Source organism: Eurytemora carolleeae, unplaced genomic scaffold (genome assembly GCF_000591075.1).
Source record: "Eurytemora carolleeae unplaced genomic scaffold, Eaff_2.0 scaffold53, whole genome shotgun sequence".
NCBI classification, from domain to species: domain Eukaryota; kingdom Metazoa; phylum Arthropoda; class Copepoda; order Calanoida; family Temoridae; genus Eurytemora; species Eurytemora carolleeae.
Window position 1 is genome coordinate 283,528 of NW_019396380.1, and position 25,673 is coordinate 309,200.

At 35.8% G+C, this 25,673-nt stretch overlaps 2 protein-coding genes across 2 annotated transcripts in view; one reads left to right on the forward strand and one right to left on the reverse strand.

Moving 5' to 3' along the window:
* The window catches only part of LOC111702101 (low-density lipoprotein receptor-related protein 2), a 39,022-nt gene extending 17,192 nt beyond the window's left edge, over window positions 1–21,830 (reverse strand). Inside the window, exons 1-28 of the mRNA XM_023473673.1 lie at window positions 21,818–21,830; window positions 17,197–17,200; window positions 16,302–16,435; window positions 14,823–14,929; window positions 14,297–14,345; window positions 13,504–13,570; window positions 13,398–13,447; window positions 12,878–12,986; window positions 12,002–12,054; window positions 11,536–11,582; window positions 11,276–11,354; window positions 10,807–10,868; window positions 10,303–10,378; window positions 10,025–10,094; window positions 8,703–8,878; window positions 8,424–8,504; window positions 8,000–8,139; window positions 7,648–7,942; window positions 6,337–7,368; window positions 6,172–6,280; window positions 5,996–6,115; window positions 4,696–4,850; window positions 4,527–4,632; window positions 2,726–2,803; window positions 2,576–2,659; window positions 2,220–2,366; window positions 1,287–1,408; window positions 440–530 (exon numbers count right to left, since the gene is read on the reverse strand). Coding sequence (XP_023329441.1) covers window positions 440–530; window positions 1,287–1,408; window positions 2,220–2,366; window positions 2,576–2,659; window positions 2,726–2,803; window positions 4,527–4,632; window positions 4,696–4,850; window positions 5,996–6,115; window positions 6,172–6,280; window positions 6,337–7,368; window positions 7,648–7,942; window positions 8,000–8,139; window positions 8,424–8,504; window positions 8,703–8,878; window positions 10,025–10,094; window positions 10,303–10,378; window positions 10,807–10,868; window positions 11,276–11,354; window positions 11,536–11,582; window positions 12,002–12,054; window positions 12,878–12,986; window positions 13,398–13,447; window positions 13,504–13,570; window positions 14,297–14,345; window positions 14,823–14,929; window positions 16,302–16,402 — 3,606 coding nt within the window. The 5' untranslated portion in view covers window positions 16,403–16,435; window positions 17,197–17,200; window positions 21,818–21,830. The remainder of the gene's footprint in view (window positions 1–439; window positions 531–1,286; window positions 1,409–2,219; window positions 2,367–2,575; window positions 2,660–2,725; window positions 2,804–4,526; window positions 4,633–4,695; window positions 4,851–5,995; window positions 6,116–6,171; window positions 6,281–6,336; window positions 7,369–7,647; window positions 7,943–7,999; window positions 8,140–8,423; window positions 8,505–8,702; window positions 8,879–10,024; window positions 10,095–10,302; window positions 10,379–10,806; window positions 10,869–11,275; window positions 11,355–11,535; window positions 11,583–12,001; window positions 12,055–12,877; window positions 12,987–13,397; window positions 13,448–13,503; window positions 13,571–14,296; window positions 14,346–14,822; window positions 14,930–16,301; window positions 16,436–17,196; window positions 17,201–21,817) is intronic.
* Window positions 21,818–24,646, forward strand: LOC111702102 (uncharacterized). Its single transcript, XM_023473674.1, has 2 exons — window positions 21,818–21,919; window positions 23,459–24,646. Exon 2 carries the CDS (start codon window positions 23,559–23,561, stop codon window positions 24,597–24,599), a length of 1,041 nt encoding a protein of 346 aa, XP_023329442.1. The 5' UTR covers window positions 21,818–21,919; window positions 23,459–23,558; the 3' UTR covers window positions 24,600–24,646.
* Window positions 24,647–25,673: the final 1,027 nt, after the last annotated feature.

Below are 25,673 nucleotides of genomic sequence, written 5' to 3' on the forward strand. Positions count from 1 at the left end.
CCTCAAAAAGCGGTAGAGGATACGCTTTTGACCCCCTCCTCAAAAACGGTAGTTTTTTTCATAAGATTTGGAAAAACATATTTATGAAGAGTTGAGAAATTTTATAAAAGAGGGGGGGGGGGTTATGATTAATATCAGGAAAAGAGAATCCTAATTCTTTAAAGGATTTGAAAATTACGGGTATTAATTCATTACAGCAAAAATATCTTAATATCTGGAAGCTATGAAAAAGTAAAGAAATCTGAGGCCGGATTAAAAGAATTTGTGCAGTGTCTCAAATTTGAGACGAGGCTCAAACATGGTTGGTTCCACTTGAGATTGTATTCAGTGTTATGAGATTTGAGCCGGTGGGGTACCGGTTTTAGTCGGTCCAGCGACACAATTCTTTAAATTCGGCCTCAGAAAGCATGGCATAGAAATTTAAAGAACTTGATCCTACCAGTCCATCATGACAACGCCAGGTATCACTTGTACAGATATCACAGTTTTCTTCATCTGATTCATCCAGGCACTCAACTGTACCATTACATCTAAACACCATTAAGTTAATTATGCAAAATTAATTTTAACTGCAAATTTATGGTTGTCCAGCGAAGATGCACGTTGCGCCATGTCAACATAAATTTTCCTGCAAAACTACACAAATTGGAAGCAAATATGCAAAAATTGTGTAAAATGACATCTATGAAAATTGTATGCAAATACAAGAAATTCTAGAATAATGCAAATTTATAGCTGCATTCTTTCATTAAAGTCCTCAGTACCCTTAACATGAGTATCTGAAATAAGTCATAAAATCAAGAAATAATCTTTTCAGGGTTGGTCTGTTATCGAAATTTTAAGTGACCCTCCTTGCGAAGATGTTAATACCCGATTTACAACAGTGCCCTTATCAGTGCATTATCTAGCTGATCAAGTATGAATTCGATATCAATGATTTTCGCTGAAAACTTTAGATCCCGATCAGGAGAACAAGCATTACTTAATCTCGAGATTAAAAAAAAGAGTGGATCAAGCATAAATCCAGTTATCCACCCTTCAAAACTTCCCAGCTTTGGTTTCTCTAAACTATTCGCAGATTCCAATGACTTCCACATTTATTGCTTTTAAGAAGTACTGGAAAAATGATTAGAACTCACTTTTAGTGAAAAAAACGACAGTATCCTTTAGATTTTTATCAGATAAAGGTTTCCAGGGTAAAGTAGTAAATCGGGAACATCTTTGTTTGAAATTACGCTTTCAGTCCCTTTATGTGAATAAGTAGAATAAGAGAAAATTATTCTCACCTACTCCTTATTGGAAGACACTGGGAACCACAGAGAAACCCATCACAGTTTGGTTTTACAACAACTTCTTCTTTGTAATCACAGAACCCAGGTTCTTCATCACTTTCATCTCCACAATCATTCTAACAATAAACTCCACAATCATACTTACCAATATTGTTATTGTTACAGGTTATGAGAACAATTTTACTTAAAGGTCCCCCACTTCCAATAAAGAAACCTTACTTCTAGTTGAAAACTCCCTTCTTCTGGTTGCAAACTTCCTACATCTGGTTGCAAACTCTCTATTTCTTTGTTGCAAACTCCCTTCTTCTGGATGCAAGGTCCCTTCTTTTGGGATTGCAAGCTCCCTACTTCTGGTTGCAAGCTACCTACTTCTGGTTGCAAGCTCCCTACTTCTGGTTGCAAGCTCCCTACTTCCGGTTGCAAGCTCCCTACTTCTGGTTGCAAGCTCTCTACTTCTGGTTGCAAACTCCCTACTTCCGGTTGCAAACTCCCTACTTCTGGTCGCAAACTCCCTACTTCTGCAGGTAGCTTACTCCTTACTTCTGGTAACAAACTTCCTACCTCTGGTTGCAAGCTCCCTGCTTCTGGTTGCAAGCTCCCTGCTTCTGGTTGCAAGCTCCCTACTTCTGGTTGTAAACTCACTGCTTCTGGTTGCAAACACCGTACTTCTGGTTGCAAACTTCCTACTTCTAGTTGCAAACTTTCTACTTCTGGTTGCAAACTCCCTGCTTCTGAATGCAAACTTCCTACTTCTAGTTGCAAACTCTCTGCTTCAAATTGGAAACGCATTACTTCAGATCGGAAATGGCCGACTTCATATAGAAGAAGGCCTACTACGAATTTTAGATGCCATACTTTCATCGGGTTAGTCAATAATCATTGATAAAATTGTCTATTTAAGATACGAGATAAAAATAAAGAATATACCTCTTTATCACAAACCAGATCCATAGATATACAGGCTTGGTTGTCACACTTAAAATGTCCATCTTGACAATTACCAGACAGAGCTGGGCATTTTTCTTCATCACTGCCATCCTCACAATCCCTTCTTCCGTCACATACCCAACCTTCCTTAAATATAATTAAAGATAACATTTTAACAGCACTGAACTAGGTTAATATTTGCTTGGGTTTTTTCCTCTCTAACATAGATTTACAAAAAGATGCACACATGCCCCCCCACACACACCCAATCATGCAACTTCTTATCAGTTAATACCGTATTAACATTTAATCCTCTTTTAAAGGAAGTCAATAGTTTAATATGTGAATTAATTTACCTGAATACATTTTATACCATTCTGACAAGAAAATTTACCAGGGCCACATGTCAAACCAGTGCAATTTTTTTCATCAGATCCATCCTTAAAAAGATAAGTTTGCCAATTTTAATTTGATTGCCAATCATAATGTCAATTTAATGTTCTTACTGCACAATCGTTTACGCCGTCACACTTCCATAATTTCAGTACACATTTCTTTCCATCATCACAGAGCATGTTGAATTCCTAAACATTTTGAAGTTATATTCCAAGTTGAGTCACCAACTTTTTAAAAAATTTAGGCTTTGATTTCTAGTTCATCATAAGTAGGGTTTCCAGCGAAAATTGTAAATCGTTCAGCAAAAATTTCTTATTTTTTTGATTTTTGATTTCGTTTGATTGAAACAGAAGTGAAAATTTTCGCTTTTTTGCGGAAGTTCACTTCAACCTGCTTGCAAAAAAAACATGATTTTCGCGAAAAAATAAAGTTAAAAATTTCTTAAGAAGCGAAGGCGGACATTTCACAGATTTCATAAAAAAAAATTTGAAAGGTAGAATTTAGTTTCAGGCAAATTTTTGAAAATTCAATCAACCATACCATCCCTGGGGTCACTTGAGGTTAGGGTTTCCACCGGAATTCCGGGTTACGGTTTACGTACGGAAATGATCCGGAAATTTTTTCCATTTCCATTATGGAAAAGGTTCTGGAAAACCGGAATTCCGGAACGATTTTTTCCCCGTAAAACGGAAATTTCCGGAACGTTGTTCTGGAATTACGGATCATTCCGGAATATCGTTCCGGAAATTTTCCGGAAAATCGTTCCGGAAATTTCCGGTTTCCGGAACATTTGGTACCAGAATTACATTAAAGTCTTACATATGTAAATACAACACCAGTTAGTAACACTAACAATATATGGATGGATGCCATACGGTAGAAAAAGTTATGCTCAATAATCAATATTCAAAGTTACTATAGTGTTTCCGGTTTACGGAATGGAAATTTACCGGTTTACGTTACGTAAACCATAAAAATTTCCAGTTTACGGAATGGAAACCGGAAATTTTTCCGGTTTACGAAATGGAAACTGGAAATTTTCTGGTTTCCATTCCGTAAAACGGAAATTTTTGAGGGAAACCGGAAAATTTCCGGTTTCCATTTATACCGGAATTATCCTTGAATTCCGGTTAACGCAACAAATTTCCGGATCATTCCATTTCCAAAATGGAAATTTTTTTCCGGAAAAATGGAAACCCTACTTGAGGTCCAACACAAAATTTAGGCCCGATCGTTCAGCCGTTTAACGTTTATTGGATACAAACAAACAGACAATCAATGAATTTTTTTTTTACTAGGCTTTTTGGGCGCTTCATGTTCATTTTCTTTTTCAGTTGTGAACATGTTATCTGTGTGTACATTGTAAAACAAAACAAAAAATTTTGCGGATTTTATAAAAATAAATTTGGTGGATTTCAAAATTTTCAAAAATTGGAATTTGTTAAAGGCAAAATTTGAAATTTTGATCATTCATAACTCTTCCCTGGGGTCATTGAGGTCTCAAAAAAAATTTGGACCCAATCGGTTCAGCTGTTTTGACATTTATTGGAACAGACAAATGAACTGACAGACAAACAAATTATAGATAAATATAAATGATAAAACTTAGCTCTGAGAATTTCACAAGTTTTTTTGCGCAATTAATTGTGGCAGCTACAACAATTTTGTGAAAACTATTTGCAAAATTTTGCAGAGTTTCTTATATTTCGCTTAATTCATTTGCACGGAAAAGAGAAATTTAGCAAAAAAGTTTGTGAACATGTGCGCATTATTTTTGCGAAAGTTTTTGTTTGCTGGAAACCCTAATCAATTTGTGTAAGTACAATGATAAAATATGTTAACAGAGTAAATACCACAATTTGCCCTTTGCAGTTAATTTGGCACGAAAAGTGTGTACAAATCCTGACTAACCTGATCACATGTTAATGGAGGACAATCTATCTCATCTGAACCATCATTACAGTCACTGTCCATATCACACTTCCAGGACTTATCAATGCATGATCCATCTGAACACCTGAAAATCAAAATTATTGTGAAACCATGATGTGGAATTTCAGCTGATGAATGATTAACTTACGTAAATAGATCATCTGAATTGCAGGTAGTTGTTTGAGTGCAATTATTCTCATCCATCCCATTAAGACAGTCAATGGAACCATCACACACCCAGGACTTGTGCACACATCTGTTTTTGGAGTCACCACAAGGAAACATCCCACCAGGACAATTTGTCTAAATTTTTCCTGATTTTTTCATGTTTTAAAATTTGTCTAACAAGTTAAAAACATTAACTGGCTTTAAAAGTTAGCTTATACCATTCATTGCATCTCCATATTTAAACTGAAGGATAGTAGGGGGGAGGGGGTGGTACACTGTATTGTGATCTTTAAACCCCCTAGCTTTTTAATCATACATTGACTGGGAATAGGGTTTCCAGTCGTAATTACGTTACGTGTAATTACGCGTAACACTTTCTTTCACTTATGCAGGAGCATTACATGTAATTACACAATTATTATGTTTACGAAAGAAAGTCTAGTTTCGCTTGATTAAGGCGTAATTACGCGAAATTACATAATACAAAACAATTCCATAATAAATAAAGTACATATTAATTCTCATAAACAATTATAGCGGGACAGTATGTAATCCACCCCCCGCCCTTCTCCTATTCTTTCCTGCTGACCTACCCCCCTCGTCTTCTATTCATTCCTGCTCATCCAACCACCCCCTCTCTCTTCTCATTTCCTCTCGTGTGTGCCTGTGAAATGTGAAAATTACATCAACATATATTCAACTTGCGTGACATTATTTTCCTTGTAAGTTAGTTGTTCTATTGAAATTAAAAGTTAAAACTTCAAAATTTCATAGACGTAATTATTGCAAAATTTTGCAAAATTACTTTGTAGAAATTACGCGAAATTGAAGTTTCGCTAATTATGCGTAATTAATACAAAATTTTGCAAAATTTCCTTGTAGAAATTATGCGAAATTAGGCCGTAATTATGCGTAATTATACTTTCGCTTATTACGCATAATCATTACAAAATTTCGCAAAATTACGCCGTAATTTTGCGAAATGGATATTTCCCCAATTACGCGAAATCCTTCAAAATTACACGGAATGAAAATTATTACGCCTAAATGCACGTAATTACGCGTAAGAGAATAGTCTGTTACGTTGGAAACCCTACTAGGGAAATGGCATTCTAGAACGCAGGGGTAAGTTCATTGTAGAACCCTAAATAAATTACCACTAAGATACGGAATTAATTTTTAAATAACTGGAGATGATTGAAGCATAAATGATAAAAACTGAAACATGCATTATGCTAGTTTATTTTAATCACATTTCATGAAACTCCAGGAGATCATACCTGACAAGTTTTCAAATCAGATGTGAGCTCATGCCCTGTTTCACAACTACACTTTGCCTTTCCATTGATCACAAAGCAAAGTTGTTCACATCCAGCAATGGTACAGGGGTAACTGACATTCTGAAAAGGACATATAAAAAAAATGATTTTAAAAAAGTATTCAATAGAAAACTTGCCTTGTACAGATCAGAGTTATTCAAGGAGACAGATAGATGGACAAGATTCTTAGGGGAGAGAGATATTTCAGACAATGACATCCAAGCCACTGTTGATAGTGTTGCTGACCTAAAATAAAGACAAAAGCATTTTATCTTTATTACCTCAGATATGATCAATCTTACCTGTCAAATCTCACCCAGAAAAGATCATAGCCTGTTAGTTGAGTCCAATACAAGTATCCATCAAAAACTGCCATACTGACCAAACTGGTTATCCCAGACAAGAAAATGGATAAATCACGAGTAGCAAGATTGAATAGGTGAACTGTCTTAGCCGTGTTATCTCCCAAAATCAGGGTATCATTAGCCTCCTGATAGACCATTAGGTGGACGGATTTGGGAATATTATCACTTACAATGTAACTTTGCTTGCCATGAGGAAAGGCAGAAACAAGCTTTGACTCTTCTAGGAAGTATAGCTCTTGCCTTTTATTACAGAATACTAGAGCCCTAGGATTTATCAGATGTTCAAAAATAACCCTAGTGAAGCCAGTTGTTAAGCTTTGAACCATGATTGCTTTTCTCAGGGGGTCAATCCAGTACATATTTTCATTAATAGCATCTATTTGAAGATGCAAGATGTTGGCCAGGAAAGGTTTTTTTATTACATCCTTGTTCTTAATACCAAATTGATAGACAACTTGCTCAAATCCTGAATAGGCAAATATATCGCCAGTTTTAGAATTAGTGGTTAGACTTTCAATTTGACTTTTGGCTTCACCAACATATTCAAATGAGGATTTTGTGAGCTTGTGGGGCTTTAGGGTGAAAATCTTGTCCTCGACAAAAACTACCAATGCATTTGTGGTGCTAGATTTGCATGTGCGTCTATCAGTTTGGAGCACCATGTCTGCAGGGCAAGCACATGTGATTTTTCCTTCCGTGGCTGATACTGACTTAGGCTTTGGCAAGCAGAGATGAGAGCATTGATGACCTTTACAGGGATTGTTACTGTTTGCGCCTACTAAAGGGTGGTATGCAGAGATACCCATTATCTTCATACCCATCTCCTTAATGATAATTTCTTTGTTCTTTCCCGTGAATTTGTTGCAACTCATGAGCATGCCTCCAGTCCAGTCTGACCAATATAGGGTGTCTTCAAAGATGGCAAGACTAAAAGGATGCAGCATGTCAATTTCTTGCAGAACTACTCTTCTAAACAGTTAAAAGCTTATAGGATTCTTCATTTTAGATTATCTAATACTAAGATAATTAACTTATTACATGTTTACCGAGTAAATTTGTTAATAGGAAATTGTTTAAACTTTTCAACTACTTGCTAATGTAACCCCCCCCCCACCCCTCCCAACCATGAAAGAAATTTTACTGAAAAGCAGAAACAATTAGAATTAAGATAGGTTTGTCAGCAGCAAATTCTGGCACATGTTGGCAAAAACTTATTTTGTAAAAGCTTAAAATTTTAAACTTTCATTCCTATCATTTCCATTAATATCAGCACTTTCCAGGATATCCAGCTTTGCATCCGACCAGTAAATCCTGTCTGATATTTGATCAATGGCCACCCCATTGGGCCAGTGAAGCTTGTTCGTGATAAGATTTTTCCTGTTTGATCCATCCAATCCTATCCTTACTATCATAGGGTTTTTCCCCCAGTCTGAGTAAAAGAGTACTTTCTCCCGATTATGGATTGCCAATCCTCTGGGGTTCTCATTTTCAGCCTCAATGATAGCACAAATTGACCCGTCTAGTTTGCATACAACAATATGACCTAAAATTGGAGAAATTCTTATTTTGTTCTACCTAATTTACAAAAAGGAAAAAATACCTTTCTGAGAATCTGAAAAGTAGAAATTTCTTCCTACTTCATCAACAACAATATCTTCAGGCATGTCCAACCCTCCTTTCAACAAAAGCTTGCGATCAAGACCATTAGTCTTGATGGACTCAATCTGCTCTTTACCAATACTAAATATACAGAAAAGGTTCAACCCTGTTGAAAGCTAACCATGGAAAAATGTGAACAAGATGTGAAGGTTAAACTTATCTTTTTTTTTAACTAAGAACAAATATACTCAAAAAGCAATGACACTGGAAGCCTTTAAGAGTAAAGCATGAAGAGCCTTGAAAAGTGAACATAAAAAGCACTGATACAAACAGAGCCAAATTCAAAACTTTGAAACGGAATGATTGTGACAAAGAGTAAAAAGGAATGAAAAGTTCAGCTGAAAATTTATCAAGAATTATTTTACCTAACATCAGTCCAGTAAACTTTATCCTCAACTCCATCATATCCTACTCCAATAACATGGTTAAGGTTTTCCACTATAGACCTAGAAAAAAGATGGATTGAGCAATTGCAACAATGTTTCAACAATGCATATTGAGATAGTTGTTTTGGGAGCAAAAAGTTATTTTTTGGCAGGTTTTGGTTAGTGTTTATTTTAGGATTCAGATCCAATGCCCAAATACCCATTTCATGAGGAATAAACAAAGACCCAGCAAAAAATATTACTAGAAAATTTGCCTACTTATAAATATTCTTCCTAGTATTGTAGCTTCTTATAGAGTTTTCAGTAGATAAGTAGATAATTACATCTGCCTCAGCCACTCGGCAGGAACCATTGATCATCTTGTAACCATCAGTACAGCTACAGGTGTAGTTGGTGTAGGTATTAACACATATCTGGCTACATTTACCATACTCCTGTAATTTTTTTAATCGATGGCATTCTTGAATAATTGATCCAAGAGCAGAAATTGTAATTAAAATTGTATTTAAAAACCCACTGACTGAAGACTGGTAGCTGGTAGGTCTACTTCAAAAACTTACCCCTAAAGGGAGTGACCAGCAATGTATTGTGGTTGAACTGAAGATGTAGTTTTGTGGAAATTTGTTTAAGAAATCATTTGAGACGTAGAAAACGCTTCTCCGACATAATTAAAATTTTTGAGCAGTCTGTTAAAAATTATCAATTTGGGGGATCACTTTTTCAGAATTGTTTTTTTTATCAAATTATAAAATACAACAAAAAATGTAACAAAATCCTAGATGTCTAGGAAGATGTTGAGAAAATAAAAACTAACCCTTATCATCAAAAAAAAGTTATCTTCAGTTATTAGTTTCTGTAATCTCTCATTCTTCACTGATTTCCTGGATTTTTTTAAAGGACAAAATTCACTGAATTTGAATAAATCAGTCAACAAATTCAGAAAAAATAAGAAATTTATTATTACAAAATAATTTGTTCTAAAATTGATTTGACAAATTTCTTTTAAGAAATACGTTCCTAAACATCTAATTAGTTTACTGTGGAATTTGTGTTACATTTTTGTCATAGACATTTAATAATAAAAAAAAATTGATTCTCAAGTTGTACTCAAATTGATGATTTTGAACATCAACTTTAAGCTGAAACTCAGTAATTATACATTGTGGAAATGTTTTATATATCTGAAATGATTCCTAAATTTTTTTTCAACAATACTACATTTTCAGTTCAACTACCATACATTGCCAGTCATTCCCATTAAAACCCCTGAGAAGGATGATCAAGATACCATTGTTTCTCTGTCTAAAAAGCTTAAGATTCTTACAATTAAAAACACCATACATCCCCTGGTCCCATGCAGCACGAAAATAATCTGTTTCCAGCTTGAAAACGAGGATATGTCATTCTTCCTGATTATCTCATCAGAATGAATTATAATAATGATCAGAAAAAGGTTTAAAGGATACTGATGAAAATCAAACATGTCACTAATAAAGTGGGAAGGAACCAGGAATTATGTCTATACAAAAATAAATGGCATGGACGTTAATTTAATAAAATTAAAATTCTTTGATGATTACCTTACACTCATCAATATCAAGGCAGTCATGACCCGACTCAGACAAAGTTAATCCTTCTGGACAAAAGCAGCTGAAAAAGGATAGTTTTACTTAACCCTACCCCAGTTGGGAAGGGTTTTGATTCCCTCTTTTGGGTTTCCTAGATAATTAAAAAAACTTCTTCCTTCAACAGTAATAACTAATTTTGAGAAAATATATATTATTAAAGAATGAGGTTGGTAAGGGGATGGGGGGGTTAAGGTCAACTTATTATAGTGGTTCTTTCATTTAGAAGTTACCTGGGACCTTGAGGTGATTCTATACATTGATGAGAACAAGGCAAACTTGAGCAACCGGGTTTTTTACAGAATTCACCTAATTTGACCATTTTTATGATTAATTGGAGTGAACCATCGTTATCAAGGACAAAATTTAATGAATTGGAGGGATTAATGAACTACCAATCACAACAGATTTACTTTCCAATCAATCAATTACCTAAACCCTGAAGAGTTTTTATTTTTTTAATTGATAATTAAGGATGTGAACCAGAGCTATACTAGCTTCTTGCATTTAATGAGTTTACATCAGTTATTCAAATTTGAACCAGAGAAAGGTAGTTCAGTAAATTCTTGCAACTTATTGAATATTTAAGGTTTTTCATTTGCCTCAGTGAACATCAAAATATTTGGATTTATATACCAACAAATTATCAAGGACTCAGCAACCAATACTGTAATGATTTATATATGATGATCACTGAAGAAAACTATAAATAATAAGTAATAGATAAAAGGTATAACCTTCATCTTCTCTGTTTGGACATTGAGGTATATTATCACAAACATGCTTAACATCCAGACATCTAAACACAGATAGTTTTGTTTATCATTATACTACAAAAGATAAAAATTTGAAGCAATGTAAACAATAAAAATCATGTTAAAGGGGTTGTAAACAGTATGATTATAAAGGCCATGTAACCTTTTTCGTTTAATATGGACTGTCGATAAAAATAAAAATGGTAGGTGCCTGATACATAACCATACTCATCAAACATTGATAAACGAGGAAGCAATATTCCGCCAAAAAGATTTGTTTAATGTACATAAATTTGAAAGTTAACTCAAAAAAAAACAAATTTCTAAAAACTGTTGCTTACAGATGTATTGCTTTAATTTCTCAACATGTAACCCTATAAATGGAGGGTCACTTGAAATAACATCAGCGCTATCTTCCAAACCTGAAACCAAACCATTTATTTTCTATTACCTGGCTAAAGTTTTATTACCGCATCTGAACAATCCCTTCTTTAAATCACAATCTTCTCTATAATCTCCACAGTGAGTTCCTTATAATTTAAAATAATTAAATCTCAAAAAAAAAAATTATGTAGGAATAAGTTTTAATTTTTAATTTTCAGCATATGGATTGTAATAAACCCTTAACACTAGAAAAATCGCAACCAAAATGGTGAAAAAAGAATTGCTACGACTTACCATATCTCCATTTTAATAGTAACAAAATCTAACCTTCATCCTTTCCATTTTTACAGTCCTTGGCACCATCACAAACCCATCTACAATAAGTATTGATTAATAAACTAAATAAGAATTGATCAACACAACAATTATGAATTAATCAACTATATAATAAAAAATCAACTCAATTGATATTAACTAAATCAACTTAATTAGTAGGAATTAATCAACTTAACTAGTAAAAACTAAATCAACTTACTTTATATAACTTATCTTACAGTTTTAATCAATCAAATTTATTAGTTTTAATAAATCAACTATAAAATCCTTATTAGACTTCCTTGATTAGTCACTCAACACACAGAAGTCATTAAACTCGAAAACTGAGATGCAAATATGAAACGACTGAACAATATATATAGTTTTATTGAAAAAGCTATCGTTTTAGTTTCTTATTTTTCTACGGATCGTTAACAAAACTTAAAGAACAACAAAAGTGAAAACGATCTGTCCCTACCTGTGAGGTATACAAATTCCAGGCTCACAAGTGAATTCCTTATCAGTGCAATTCTGCAATATTAGAAAATATTCAAAATTATTTTTTTAATCTATGTTTAGTGATCCTCGAGATCTTTAGAGGTTTCGATACAAACATTGATTTTCAAATGTTAAATTTCCATAAAAAACTTAAGAGGTTCTTAGAGTAATTTCAAGTGAACCTCCATGCAAGACAGGCAAATGTCTCATTTAAAATGGTACCCTTTAAAACTTTGACAAATCTAAAAGGACAGAGAAATCTGCGTGTTTATCTCTCTCGTTGTGTTTTCAAGTGTCCTTATATTCAAAGTGAGGGCAAACCCGATTTACGACGATAACCTTTAAACCTTCTAGATAAATCATGGTAGTTTTTCCATTTAAACACATTCAATTTCGTTTCTTATGTAACTTCTTTATGATTTCACAGCAAGGATGTCTAATATTTTTGCTTTGTCAAGGGTTTAAAAAGATACCACAGAGATCTCAAGGTAGTGTGTAATTTCATGTGACCCTCCATGCAAAGGTGACAATGCCTGATTCACAATGGTACCCTTAAAAGCCAAGTTTTATTACTTATCAAAGTTTCCAATTTTAAAAACTGATTATTTTCAATTGTTGTTTCTGGACAAAAGTGACATGTGAATTTTTACTGCAGGAAAACATAAGAGTTATAACAATTTACGCTTTTAAATCTAAAAACTACAATTTCTTTCACATTATTTATCATATAGATGTTTCAAGGGTACCATTGTAAGTCGGGCATTGGCATCTTTGCATTAAGAATATCTCAAAATTACGCTTACAGTCCCTTTAAAGCAGAGGGGTAACTTGAAATTACAATAACAGTCCCTTTAACCTTAATCTGTTGAACCGGGCAGTTTGCTGGAAGTTCATCATCACCATGAATACAGTCATCATGACCATCACACAACCATTCAGGGAGCATACAGAGACCCTCAGCACATCTGCAAATATACTCTTAACAGCAAATCATAACATTCTGATCAACATATCTAAATAAACAAAGACGACACAAGTACAAATATGCAAGGTTCATTAAGTCCTACAATTTTGTTTCATTTTTTGTTTTCCCTTTTAAACCAAAAAACGCCTTTTTGTTTTGAAACTAGACTTTACTTTTGGTTCCGTCGTTCTCAAACGATTTTTAATTTGTGTTTTAGTTTTAAATTTGAAATTAGTTAAACTTTATCAAAATACTTCCAAAAGTTTTGAAAATAAAAAACCATCGTTTTATTTTGAAAGCAAACTGTTTCCAAAATGAACACCAAACCGGAAAACAATATTTCAAGAAACGATGCCATTCCTACTTATCAGCCCTAGAAATATTTTCTTGGCATAATAAATAAGATGCTTACTTAAACTGTCCATTTGGGCAGGATACTTCTTCCCTTACAGCCGATTCAGTCTGAAACAAATGGAAAATGAAACATTAATTTTGTTTTTAAAGGTTTCTTTTAATACCTTGGTGCAGTTCTGTTCGTCGGAAAAATCAAAACAATCATCATGTCCATCACACACCCAGGCAGTGCTGAAAACACAAGAGTATTTTATATCATGTCCATCACACACCCAGGCAGTGCTGAAAACACAAGAGTATTTTATATCATGTCCATCACACACCCAGGCAGTGCTGAAAACAAGAGTATTTTATATCATGTCCATCACACACCCAGGCAGTGCTGAAAACACAAGAGTATTTTATATCATGTCCATCACACACCCCGGCAGTGCTGAAAACACAAGAGTATTTTATAAGTTATGAAGTTGCCATGATTTTTTTTGAGGAATATTATAGTTTTTTTTCTGGTAGACAAATTTATTTATGTTACAATGACCTACTATTGCTCAAGGATTATTCTGATTCAAAGACCTAAAATTTCCCAATACAATGACCTAATATTTCCCAATATAATGGCCTAATATTTCTTAATAAAATGACCTAATATTACCCAATACACTGACCTAATATTACCCAATACAATGACTTAATACTTCCTAATACAATGACCTAATATTTCATAATACAATGACCTAATATTTCCCAATACAATGAATAACCAATATTTCCCAATACAATGACCTAATGTTTTCCAATACAATAAACTTGCATTACATTCTAATATTGCCCAATACAATGATCTAATATTACCTAATACAATGACCTAATATTACATGATATAATAAACTAATATTATGTGATACAATGACCTAATATTACCTAATACAATGACCTAATACAATGACCTGATATTACCTAATACAATGCCCGTTCTTGCAATGAAAAGTTCCAGGTTCACAGAAATCTAAACAAGTTAAGTAAAGGGAAAAGGTTTAATGTGCGGAGCACATAAAATGGCATTTCTAATTCATATTAAACCATTTAAACCATTTGCTAGATATACTGTTAGCTCTTTAAACCTTTTTCTAGATAAATACCGTTAACTCTTTAAACTTTTTTCTAGATAAAATTTAACTCTTTAAACCTTTTTCTAGATAAATACTGTTAACTCTTTAAACCTGTTTCTAGATAAAGAGGCTCTTTAAACCTTTTTTGGGCCAAACAAATATAACTTTAAAATATTTGATTCTAAAGTGACTTGAGGAATTATTTTGCCAAAACTTGGACATCAAGATCAATTCTTAAAATTGAAAAGACAAACAAACGACGATCTTTTTTTAAAGGGTATCAACATATGACATGAACATCGTTAAATGAAGAGATGGTAAAAACGACGCCTGGATCCATTTAAAATGGCAGGAAATGGTAAATTGAAACTTACCACATACAGATTCATCTTCATTTAGAAAGCAGTCGTTGATTCCATCACATTTTTTAGAGAGGGGAAGACAAATCCCATCCAGGCACTTAAACTGGTTTTCTAAACATCTAATACACAACAATTATAACCTTGCCATATATATCTGTTACTGTATGACAAAGGTCTTCGATAACGAACATGACATATGAACAGGGTGTCTCATATCATATTAAATCGTTTAAAGCTCTAAACCTAGATCTAAAAAGAATATAATATAAAAATTTACTTGCAGAAAATGCCAGGTTTTTTTTTTTGAGTATTATGTGCGTAGTTTGGCGTTAAAGCTTGGAGATGATTTAATATAGAATGAGACGCTCTTAATCACTTTAGCAAAATTTCGATAATTTATTTGAAAAATCTTATTTTTGCGATATCGAGGATTTATAAAGCAGAAAGGTCAAAGGCTACAATCTGGCCTAAGGCTACAATCTTGTAAAAAAGACTACAATCTTGTGAAAAGGCTACAATCAGGTGTCAAAGGCGACAATCAGGTGTCTAAGTCTACACTCTGGCGTCAAAGGCTACAATCTGGTGTCAAAGGCAATAATCTGGTGTCAAAGGCAATAATCTGGTGTCAAAGGCAATAATCTGGTTTCAAAGGCAATAATCTGGTGTCAAAGGCTACAATCTGGTTTCAAATGCTACAATCTGGTGTCAAAGGCTACAATCTGGGGTCAAAGGTTACAATCTTGCCAAAGGCTACAATTTGGTCAAAGGCTACAATCTGGTCAAAGGCTACAACCTAGTCAAAGGCTACAGTCTGATAAAAGGCTCCAATCTTGTCAAAGGCTTCAATCTTGCCAAAGGCTCCAATCTTGCCAAAGGCTACAATCTTGCCAAAGGCTACAATCTGGTCAAAGGCTTCAATATAGTCAAAAGCTACATTCTTGGCAAAGGCTACATTCTTGTCAAAGGCTACATTCTTGTCAAAGGCTACATTCTTGTCAAAGGCTACATTCTTGTCAAAGGCTACATTCTTGTCAAAAGCTACATTCTTGTCAAAGGCTACAATCTGGTTGAAGGCTACATTCTTGTCAAAAGCTACATTCTTGACTCTTGTCAAAGGCTACAATCTGGTCAAAGGCTACATTCTTGTCAAAGGCTACAATCTTTTATTTTATGTTGTAACAAAGCAAAAAGTTTTACTTTAGCATCTTAATATTTCAGTTATTCAATGAAAATGGTCTGTTTATACTGCACAACTGCTTTGTTTAAGGTTCATGTTTAGACATTATAAGTCTTCCTAGTATGGACATCACTGTACAATGTTGATAACTGTTAAGTAAACTGGTTCTGTGCTGACAATTATTTGCTTATTTCATGTTCTTGGGAATATTCAAAGTAGTAATCTAAACCGTCTTCCTATTTCACAGTTTAATGGTATTCACTGCACAATCTTATTTCTACAATCATATTGAAAACTAGAATACTTTTACTTACGTTTTTGATGAATTATTAGATTTTCCAGTATTCTCTATCAAAGCTGCATTAGAGGAAACCAGTAGAAGGCCTAGCACGAAGAATACCCAGAGATCCAACATTCTTAGAGTTTAGGGATACTCTAGGTAAACCCCCTGAAACCTATATAATCTTTTATAATTGAAAAAGTATTAGGCTTAAAAAGAACTGCGAACTTCGCTTGATCTCAATATATCTACTATAGACGGTCCGTGGGGGGGGGGGGCAGCAGTCCATTACCCCCTCCCAAAGCATGGGTAAAGGTCGGCTTTACCTTCCTGATTTTATTTTCCTCAGTACAAATTGAAAATTAATAAATCTTTATTTGAACCAGAAACATTCAGCTTAAATGATAAAAATGCATGTGTTCTTAATGAATCTATGTAACCTTTAATTAAAGCAAATTTTAGATTTTAAATAGTTTTTATAGAATGGATTAAAAATCCTTCCTGGGGGGGGGGGGTAAAAATAAATTTCCGAGATTTGCGCAAATACACCTTGGAACCGTCCTAATTAACTGTGAAGGGCATTTTCGGATATTTGATTTGTTCCTCCCCTGGTCAAAGCTTCCTTCATTAGGTAAAAATACCATGCGGTATATCGAATAAAGAATAATTTAATTTTTATATTGAAATATACATTTATACAGTGGATATAGAGATCAAACGATCGGGATTATGAGTATCAAACACAAAAGTTCCAAGCTCTGATGGTTCTTATTTTTAAAATTCAAAATAGTAATGCAGAATTTTGGTCAACTTCTTTAACACGTCTGTAAACGCTAAATATATATTCACTTAAAGAACTCAGCTATTACAAATCAGGGTACTCAATGTATCACTATTGCGTACTGCATCGATTCCTTGAGGTCACTAACCTCTCTTTGTTTACATTTGATTGTTTACATTCGCGGAAAATACGTAAGAAATATTCAATCTTGATTGAAATATAATAAAATGTATTTTTTTTTGTTCACGTTAAAGAATAAATGGGGGGGGGGGTCATAATTTATGTTCTTTCTTTACAAGAAATGGAACAAAACTTAATTGCACTCTTTGTATGCTTTATATAAAAAGTTTTACAGATTTCGTTTTCGGCCTTTAATTATAGTCTTTTAATTTACTTTTAAATGGGCTGTACAGTACATGTAGAGTGTCGACGTAATTTTTAATGGACCCTCAATTTATAGGGTGGTATGTCCGAGTCACAAAGTATCGTTAAAAGATTTGTCTGATTTAGAATGGGTGAGATTCTCTAGGATGTTGGACTACCAGCAGGATGTAAGGTCCCTCCAAGATGTTGGACCACTCCAACAGGATGTATGGTCCCTCCAAGATGTTGGACCACTCCAACAGGATGTATGGTCCCTCCAAGATGTTGGACTACACTAGCAGAATGTAAGGTCCCTTCAAGATATTGGACTACACCAGCAGGGTGTATGGTCCCTCCAAGATGTTGGACAACTCCAACAGGATGTATGGTCCCTCCAAGATGTTGGACCACTCCAACAGGATGTATGGTCCCTCCAAGATGTTGGACTACACCAGCAGGGTGTATGGTCCCTCCAAGATGTTGGACCACTCCAACAGGATGTATGGTCCCTCCAAGATGTTGGACTACACCAGCAGGATGTAAGGTCCCTCCAAGATGTTGGACTACTCCAACAGGATGTATGGTCCCTCCAAGATGTTGGACTACACCAGCAGGGTGTAAGGTCCCTTCAAGATGTTGGACCACTCCAACAGGATGTATGGTCCCTCCAAGATGTTGGACTACACCAACAGGATGTATGGTCCCTCCAAGATGTTGGACTACACCAGCAGGATGTATGGTCCCTCCAAGATGTTGGACTACACCAGCAGGGTGTAAGGTCCCTTCAAGATGTTGGACTACACCAGCAGGATGTATGGTCTCTCCAAGATGTTGGACTACACCAGCAGGATGTGAGGTTCCTCCAAGATGTTGGACCACTCCATCAGGATGTGAGGTCCCTTCAGGGTGTTAAACTACCCCAGCAGGATGTGAGGTCCCTCCAGGATGTTGGACAACTCCAGCGGGATGTGAGGTCCCTCCAGGATGTTGGACTATCCCATTAGGATGTGAGGATCCTCCAGGATGTTAAACAACCCCAGTAGGATGTGAGGTCCCTCCAGGATGTTGGACCACTCTAGCAGGATGTGAGGTCCCTCCAGGATGTTGGACTACCCCAGCAGGATGTGAGGTCCCTCCAGGATGTTGGACTACACCAGCAGGATGTGAGGTCCCTCCAGGATGTTGGACTACCCCATCAGGATGTGAGGTCCCTCAAGGATGTTGGACTACTTCAGTAGGATGTGAGGTCCCTCCAAGATGTTGGACTACCCCAGTAGGATGTGAGGTCCCTTCAGGATGTTAAACTACCCCAGCAGGATGTGAGGTCCCTCCAGGATGTTGGACAACTCCAGCGGGATGTGAGGTCCCTCCAGAATGTTGGACCACTCCAGCAGGATGTTAGGTCCCGCCAGGATGTTGGACAACTCCAGCGGGATGTGAGGTTCCTCCAGAATGTTGGACCAATCCAGCAGGATGTGAGGTCCCTCTAGGATGTTGGACAACTCCAGCGGGATGTGAGGTCCCTCCAGAATGTTGGACCACTCTAGCAGGATGTGAGGTCCCTCCAGGATGTTGGACCACCCCAGTAGGATGTGAGGTCCCTCCAGGATGTTGGACTACCCCAGCAGGATGCGAGGTCCCTCCAGGATGTTGGACTACACCAGCAGGATGTGAGGTCCCTCCAGGATGTTAAACTACCCCAGCAGGATGTGAGGTCCCTCCAAGATGTTGGACCACTCCAGCAGGATGTGAAGTCCCTCCAAGATGTTGGACCACTCCAGCAGGATGTGAGGTCCCTCCAGGATGTTGGACCACTCCAGCAGGATGTGCAGTTCCTCAAAGATGTTGGACAACCCCAGCAGGATGTGAGGTCCCTCCAGGATGTTAGACCACTCCAGAAGGATGTGAAGTTCCTCCAGGATGTTGGACCACTCCAGCAGGATGTGAGGTCCCTCCTGGATGTTGGACTACCCCAGCAGGATGTGATGTCCCTCCAGGATGTTGGACCACTCTAGCAGGATGTGAGGTCCCTCCAGGATGTTGGACCACTTCAGCAGGATGCGAGGTCCCTCCAGGATGTTGCCACTTCAGTAGGATGTGAGGTCCCTCAAGGATGTTGGACCACTTCAGTAGGATGTGAGGTCCCTCCAGGATGTTGGACCACTTCAGTAGGATGTGAGGTCCCTCCAGGATGTTGGACCACTCTAGCAGGATGTGAGGTCCCTCCAGGATGTTGGACAACTCCAGCGGGATGTGAGGTCCCTCCAGGATGTTGGACTACCCCAGCAGGATGTGATGTCCCTCCAGGATGTTGGACCACTCTAGCAGGATGTGAGGTCCCTCCAGGATGTTGGACCACTTCAGCATGATGTGAGGTCCCTCCAGGATGTTGGACTACCCCAGTAGGATGTGAGGTCCCTCAAGGATGTTGGACCACTTCAGTAGGATGTGAGGTCCCTCCAGGATGTTGGACCACTTCAGTAGGATGTGAGGTCCCTCCAGGATGTTGGACCACTTCAGCAGGATGTGAGGTCCCTCCAGGATGTTGGACTACCCCAGTAGGATGTGAGGTCCCTCCAGGATGTTGGACCACTCTAGCAGGATGTGAGGTCCAGGATGTTGTACCACTTCAGTAGGATGTGAGGTCCCTCCAGGATGTTGGACCACTCCAGCAGGATGTGAGGTCCCTCCGGGATGTTGGACCACCCCATCAGTTTGTGAGGTCCCTCCATTATGTTGGACTACCCCATCAGGATGTGAGGTCCCTCAAGGATGTTGGACCACTTCAGTAGGATGTGAGGTCCCTCAAGGATGTTGGACCACTTCAGTAGGATGTGAGGTCCCTCAAGGATGTTGGACCACTTCAGTAGGATGTGAGGTCCCTCCAGGATGTTGGACCACTTCAGTAGGATGTGAGGTCCCTCCAGGATGTTGGACCACTCTAGCAGGATGTGAGGTCCCTCCAGGATTTTGGACTACCCCAGCAGGATGCGTGGTCCCTCCAGGATGTTGGACCACTCTAGCAGGATGTGAGGTACCTCCAGGATGTTGGACCACTTTAGCAGGATGTGAGGTCCCTCCAGGATGTTGGACCACTTCAGTGGGATGTGAGGTCCCTCAAGGATGTTGGACCACTTCAGTAGGATGTGAGGTCCCTCCATGATCCATCTCTGTTTTCCCTATTCCTAAACTAAAGATGAGGTCTTTACACCCATTAAAATAGACTGAAGTTGTAAATTCAAGTGTCCCTGCATGAAAAAGAGCATGTCCGAATTACAACGGTACCCTTTCAATCTTTAGTTGATCAATAATGTGGAAGATATGTTCGTTTTTCTAGGTTGGAAAGTGTTTTATTCTGATAATTTCCTCCCATTTTTTCTCCAGGAAAAATGCGCAAGTCACTTTTGATATTGTTACTTGAGGGAAAAGCCACGATTAAAAATGTTTAAAACAGATAAACAAGGATAACTCGTTCTTTCTTAATCTGGAAACACTTTCAGGGTATCGTATTGAATCGGACATGCCATATAATAAATAGAAAGTCAATCGAAGTTACGCCTATACAGTCCTTTAGTTCGGATTAGAAACTTAAACGACGGAAAACAAATGAAAAAATACGATTTTAAAAGTCGTCTTTGAAGTTTAATTTTAACAAGAAATCCCTCCCTTGCCCTCCCCCCCCCCGCTCCCCCAGCCTTGAATAATGAATAGAGCTAGTACTAACTAGTACAGGGTGTCCCATGAAACATGACAGTAGGTGAATAGTTTTAAATGTCTTCTTCCAAAACTGTTTTAGATATTAAAGAATTTTTACAGATTATTTAGTTTAAACATTTTTTACAATATGTTATTTTGATATCAGTTTTATTATATACTATGACTGCCATATAATTTTTCTATTAATATTCTCTTTGGTCTCAAACAACTTAACAAACAATGGAAGAAGACATTTACAACAATTCACCAACTGTCATGTTTCGTGGGACACCCATGTATGCATAGCTTGCTTAGTCATCCTCTGTTCAAAGAATCATCTAGAGAAACTGATAACAATAGTATAAGAATGAATACAAAATAGAATAATAGATACAAAATAAGAAAACTTATGATAATAATTGTTGAGTGAGTAAAATGCAATTTTTAACAAAATTTTGAGGTAACTCATTGGAAACTATGATATCAGCTCTGAACTTGTGTTCTTAGAAATCCCGCATGACGAAGAACATTCTAGAAATTTCATTAACAATAATTGCATTCTTTTATCCAAATTCTTTAAATTTATTTATAATATGTACCCCTTCCCCCCCAATACCGAATTGACGCAGAAAAATATGAAACACAATGTGACATTTTATCCTTGAAATTGACTAGTACCTAGATGTTTACACTATCAGTTCAGAAATGACGCTAGAAGTGAACACATCGTTAGTAAAGAAACATATAGATAAGGCAGAGAGAAAGATTAGCACCAATTTGGGACATCTCAGAATAAAACCAAATTATATCAGGCATTCACACCAAGTTGAATTTTATAATTTTGCAAATATTTGTATTGTGGGTGGACATTCTATTTCTTGATTTTAGACTTTAATTCAAGTAAAGAATAATGAGAAGTACGTTGGAGTCTAGATTAAACCAATCCTATTATTGTTTTAATTTAGTCTACGTAGGTCTACTGTCAGATTTATTTTAATTCAAACCAAAAACCAAAAAGAATAAACAAAAGGAAATGAGTTGTTGCCACAAAATCTAATTTCTTAATCCCTATATATTTGCAACCAGATGCAGTTGTAGACTATCAAAGTTTGTACTATCAGGTTGCAAATATATAAGGATAATAAAATTTTGGCTTGTGGCAAAAACTCAGATCCTTTACAGCATTTTCCCTTTTTTTACACAATGATAACATTAATTACTGGTTGAATATTAAGCAATTTATTTATTTTCAAATAAAACACAAGTATTTCTGGGATTAAAAATTTTACAAATCAAATGTTTTTTTTCCCCATTACAATCAAAAACTATTATTTATAAATATTGCACTATAACATATTACAAAATTTGGGTAAAAAAATAAATAGTCTTATTTTATTCCTGTAATATTGAAAATGATATGTTTGTGGATTAAAAACAATAGTTTTATTATCACAAAGCCAAAGAGAATCTACCCTAAATCCCTTCCTTAAATATAAATCTAAACAATATTTACTTTACATAATGTCGGGTTTGTTCTTTTTCATTAATAATTCTTTCCAATTGTTAATTTTCAAAAGACTTGGTTTTATTTCGGAATATTGCACAGCCCTACTTTAACCTAGAGATGGGCGCATTCATTTTTTTCATTTTGTTTGTTTATCGTTTGTTAACGACCCATTTGGTTAGTTTTTTTTTCAGTCACTTATTAAAATTTTGAATTCGTTCGTTTTCAGAATTATCCTTCATTTTCCATTTTTTCCCTTTGTTTCCAACTGAACCGTTGTTCTATTAAATTGTTTGTTCAGTGAGATCGTTCGATTAAATCCTTTCTTCAATTAAATTGTTTTTTTTTTCAGTTATAAAATTTTTTAAAAGTATATCAACATTTTTTTCCGTTTATTAAAAAACAAAAGTCTTAAAAAATGTTCATTTAGTAAAATATATTTCTTCTTTACAAGTTCGTTCAAACAATTTAGAAATCGTTTGTTTTCGATCGTGCCCAGGAAACATTTTAACCGACTATATGTGCCGATGGCGAAGATGTCGGGTAAATAATTCTGGACTTTATATGTTCAACATCTGTTTGTCGGAGACTAAATGTTTGCAGAATCTAACTGATCAAAATAATGCGTACGATTGTTAACAATTTAAAATTGTTCATTTTTGTTTTTTATTTCTCTAAACGATCCGAGTCGTTCGTCCATCGTTCATTAATTTTTCTGAACAACACCCTCATTCACGGAAATTTTTGGTAATTTCTAAATATTTAATTCGTTCACGAAAACTATGACCATCTCTACTTTAACCCATAATTAGATTTAGATAACAGAGCTTTATGTGAATGGTTCTAGAGCTGGGGAAGAATATTGGAAAGCTGCCCAACTGCTTCCCTCTACAGCTACCACAAAGGAGTATATTCAACTCATCAACCAATCAGCAGAATGTTTCTCAATGGGAAAGGACTTCTTGAGAGCGGGAAAGGTAATGGAGACAGGGCTAAGGAAGATAACAGCTGACTCTGAACGGTTTGATCATGCGCAGATCACAAGTATGGTTCAGTTCGCTGAACTATGTTTTTTCAAATGTGGTATGTTGGATATCTCGGCTGATCTTCTGTATTTATGTGCAGAGTATTTAATCAAAAACAACATTGGGGTATCACAGGGTATACTACTGATAAAGGAAGCTGTAACACTGCTAGAAACTGAAAGACGACCCTATCAAGCTGTTATGACAGTGTACAAAGCAATTAAGCTTATCTTAGACTCCCAGGACGTTGAAACAGAGTTAAATCAGCTGATTAAAACCGGTCTTAATCTTGCTCTCAACATTCATCATGAGAAATTTATTTTTATATTTTCCTTTCTTTTGCTGGTTCTTCAGAAGAACTTAGATGATTTTAATGCAAGCCAAGTTCCAGACGAAGATGAAGGACTAATAAACACAACTAAACTGTTTCTTGAAGACTGCTCGAACCAATCCCTGTTAAACTCCGTGCATCAGCATCCACAATTTCAGGGGTTAGACCTGGAATTGAAAACCTTCTTTCAAAATCTCTATCCTGGGGATGGTCTTGCAAAGATCACAGACACCAATGACTTACTGAAATCCCCCGCAGAGTTTAAGGATTCTGAAAATGAAAACCATACCTCAAAAGTTTTTTCGCCAACAACAGGTTCAAGAATACGGACGGCATCAGGCCAGTTTGGAAAATCAAAGCAAATGGGTAAACTTACTGCTATCGCAGCTGTAGCGGCATCCAGTGCTGCAATAACATCTGGTATTGCTGGTGTTGAAAGCTATAAAGGCAGCAGAGGATATTCAAGAAAACCTGGAAAGGAAGATTTAAAATCAAGTGTGTTTACAGATATCAACGGAGTGCATGTGGTTCATCCCGAAGCTGTTGGAATGACTAATTCACAGTTCCGAGAGGCACAGAGACAGTCAAGTCAATTTGATGATTTAGGATTTGATTCAATTCTTCAAGATTGATTTAATCAGTTTGGAATTCAATAAATACACATTTTTTATCTGCAAAACTTGTCATTTTTAGGTAGCCTTATAAGAAGCCAAAAGAACAAACTAAATGTTAAAAACAAGCAAAAAGTATTACCAACATTTTCAAAACTATAACGAGCCAGCGTTATCAGAAAAGCGCGAACAGTTCAAACAAATAAACTTTTTAACTTTAAAGAAAGAAAACCCAAACGGATATTAGTTTATAGTTTTTATTAGAAAAGTATCGTGTTTCGACATTTTTTTTTTTAAAATTCCTGCGTCGGTATTCATTTGCATTCAGTAAAAATGAGTTCAAAGTACACGTAAAAAAGCCTCTGATTATTGACAAATAGAATAATTTTGAGTAAATCAGTTGGTTGNTGGGACGGCAATGTTGGTCAAAATGCGTTAAACGAATTAATTTTGCAAATAAAAGTAACAAAAACATGTTTTTAATGAAAAATATATTTTGAACACATACACTGCCATGTTTTGTTTTGTCACTGGATGAATTTATTGAATTAAAAGTACAAATAAAATAATAAAATAATTTGTGTCAAATATTAAATTATTACGCATTTGTACATTTATCTTTTGCGGTTAAATTTACATCCCCCCTCCCCTTATTTTACTGCTTTATGAGTCTTTCTCTATCTGTCTTTCTAATTATCTATCTATCTATCTGGGTATCTATCTCTAAAGCTAGATATATATATAGATGGATAGATAAATAAATAGATGAATATGCAAGTAGATAGATAGATAAGTAGATAGATAGATATATAGATAGATAATAAGATAGATAGATAGATTCACATATCTGTGTATGTGGTTAAAGTTTTGACCCCTCTGTGTTATCAAATACACATGAATATCAGCTAATATGTAATGTTAAGTTATCTACCCACAGAAGATAATAATATTCACACCAGCCAAGAATTCTTACGAAGGATAGTCAATAATTACATAAATCAATAATGACACAAGGGATCTTGCGAAACACAGAGACATTTTTCTCTAGTTGTTATTTTTACAAATAAAAATTTGTGAAACAAATTATGTAAAACA